Source organism: Montipora foliosa, chromosome 11 (assembly GCF_036669935.1).
Source record: "Montipora foliosa isolate CH-2021 chromosome 11, ASM3666993v2, whole genome shotgun sequence".
In the NCBI taxonomy this organism is placed as follows: domain Eukaryota; kingdom Metazoa; phylum Cnidaria; class Anthozoa; order Scleractinia; family Acroporidae; genus Montipora; species Montipora foliosa.
The window spans coordinates 2,699,332-2,701,831 of NC_090879.1; the positions used below are offsets into that span (position 1 = coordinate 2,699,332).

The 2,500-nt window shown below is 37.6% G+C and overlaps 1 protein-coding gene across 1 annotated transcript in view; it reads left to right on the plus strand.

The window, feature by feature from the left end:
• Window positions 1-882: 882 nt before the first annotated feature.
• LOC137975890 (SRR1-like protein) overlaps window positions 883-2,500 on the plus strand; it is a 10,989-nt gene continuing 9,371 nt past the window's right edge. Inside the window, exons 1-2 of the mRNA XM_068823101.1 lie at window positions 883-1,073; window positions 1,206-1,246. Of these exons, the coding sequence (XP_068679202.1) occupies window positions 907-1,073; window positions 1,206-1,246 (208 nt within the window). The 5' untranslated portion in view covers window positions 883-906. The remainder of the gene's footprint in view (window positions 1,074-1,205; window positions 1,247-2,500) is intronic.

Genomic DNA, 2,500 nt, shown 5'->3' on the forward strand with positions numbered 1-2,500 from the left:
GTGCTTAGACTTCAACGGGAGACTCACATGGCTTGCAGTTTGTCAAGACCCTCTAAATATGAGGTACCAGTTACTGTTTTTTTCCCTTTTTTTCCTTTTTTGGGACAAGTTATTCGTACCCTTGCTTTTAAAAAACAAAGAAAATTGGGCATGAGGAGTTTTATAATGTGGGGCTTATAGGTTTGATTTGTTCTGACAAATGGCAATAGTCATACACCTTATTCCAAAGTGGCTGGCATTTTAGTATTCTTTTGTTTGCTTTCAAATTAGCCCTTGTTGCTTCCTTCTTAAGCTAAAAATTCAAAAGAATATTTAATTTTGAACGAGGCAGCAAGGGTAATTAATTTACAAGCAAACAAATGAATACTAAAATATTTAAGAATTAGACCCAAAGCCCGCAAGGGTTACGGGTCAATAGCCCATGAGGTGAAGCCGAATAGGCTATTGACCCGTGGCCCTTGAGGGTGAAGGGTCTAATTGTTTTAGTATCACCCAACTAGTTGGACAGAAAAGGCAATAACAAAGTTAGCAAATGCAATTTGATGAAATGTTTATTTAGGAATAAAACAAAAGCAAGTGTCACGCTTTTCGCTACTCGAGGACTATTACTAATAGTCCTCTAGTAGCGTAGCCAATCAAAATGCAAGATTTGCATTAGTCCACTAGTTGGGTGATACTAAATACAGTTAGTATGTGCCTATTTGATTTGCAGATCTTTGTGCCAACTACACTGTCAGCTGTGGAAAAGATCATTTCACTGCCCACATGGTAACCTGAGGCCTATTAACCACAAAATCCCCTGTAGAGGTCATCCACAATGGTGTCCCCCCCCCACTGCCCCGCTCTTTCGTACACCAACCTTTCCTCTTGAAACCTGGGAACTAGTAACGCTGCAGACAAAAGAAAATGGCGGATATCGAAGGCTTTCAAGTTGTTAGGAAAAGGAAGGGTCACAGAAACAGAAAGTGCATTGAAAATCATTCATTATCTACAGTAACAGTAAAAAGTAGTCAATCTTCAAAAACAGCTGAGTGTGATCCAAACCAACTAAAGAAAAATATTGATAAATGCAGGCACGAGCAGGTTCAGTTTTTAATTGATTTTACACTTGAAAAGCTCAAGTGAAAGCTTGCTCATCTCGTCGATTAAGCAAATTTGATGCCGATCTGATTCTGCTGAAGCTTATCTTTTTTTTTTGTCAACAGAACGGAAATTTCAACTAGTGAATTTTTTTCACGGTTTCAAGGTAAAATCTTTGTAATGCCTAAGAACCTGACAATTTTACTTTGTTTCTTGGGCTGTTAAATGTATCAGTATATTGCCTCAGTTCTTATACTTTCTTTGTCTGGATATCAACATTTTGATGCTTTTTTGCACAACTTTGAGAAAACGTTGCCAAAAAATGCAACATTGAGAGCAGAAGTATAAATTTAGCTTCAGAAGCTCTCTTTTTCATAGTGTATTTATCATTTGCCCTGTATCAATAATTTGAACAAGTGGGACACACATCAGTGCTCAAAATTTGGCTGAGTAGCTGTCATTTGGAAAAAATAAAAAAGATGTTCAAAATGAGTTGATAAAGCGGTGTGCAGAAAGTGAAGGCCTGGAAAACAAAGACCCCCCTAAATCTTCTTCATCAAAAGCTATCCATCAATCAATTTTTTTAGGTCCTGATTTGAATATGTTAAGTCTATATTTGTTTAAAATATTTCTATTTGAAAGGAAAGGAAAGGAAAGGAACTTTATTTAAGTGTCTTAAATCTTCTAGCACTGTAGAGCACTAATCAGGGACACTGTAAATTGAAATTAACAAGTTAACGCAAATCAAATCAAATTTTGGTTTTTGAGAAAAGCGGAAAACCGGAGTACCCGGAGAAAAACCTCTCGGTGCAGAGTAGTCGAATAGTATCACACAATGACGGATTGCCAAGGAGAACAGGTTTTGCTCGCCACTCCACAACGACACAACCTCTGCCACTCTTTTGAGCACAAGCATCTTTACAAGAGCATTTTACTGCTGTATCCTGGGTATCGTAACAAATTGAAACCGACAGTGCTTTTCCAAGGGTAAAGGGTAACATTTTGAACCAACCTTTTTGCTGAAGTGCTTGGCGCAGCCATTAATTCCTATTACACCCTGTTGAAATGGGGAGAGCTGGATTGCACGGTCCAAAAAACTGTTTTGTTCATGATTAATCTTTTTGTGGAAGTAATATTATGCATGCCCTATGCAGGCGAGCACAGCAGACCAAATTCCAGGAATGAGACTGACTGCAAACTGATATTTTCTGTCTCGCTTGTACTTTGTGGATTGCTTTCGCTACGATAATCTGCATATAGAATTCAAGACTCGGATCTTTCAGCATTGCAATTGAGCACAAAATCCGAAAATGGTTTGCTATTGAAATCTCAAGAATGAGCACCATTAATTAATGAAATCTGCAAATAAATATGTTTTAGGATTTTGTGTTCCAATGAAAATCAGAAAGATCGTGATTTA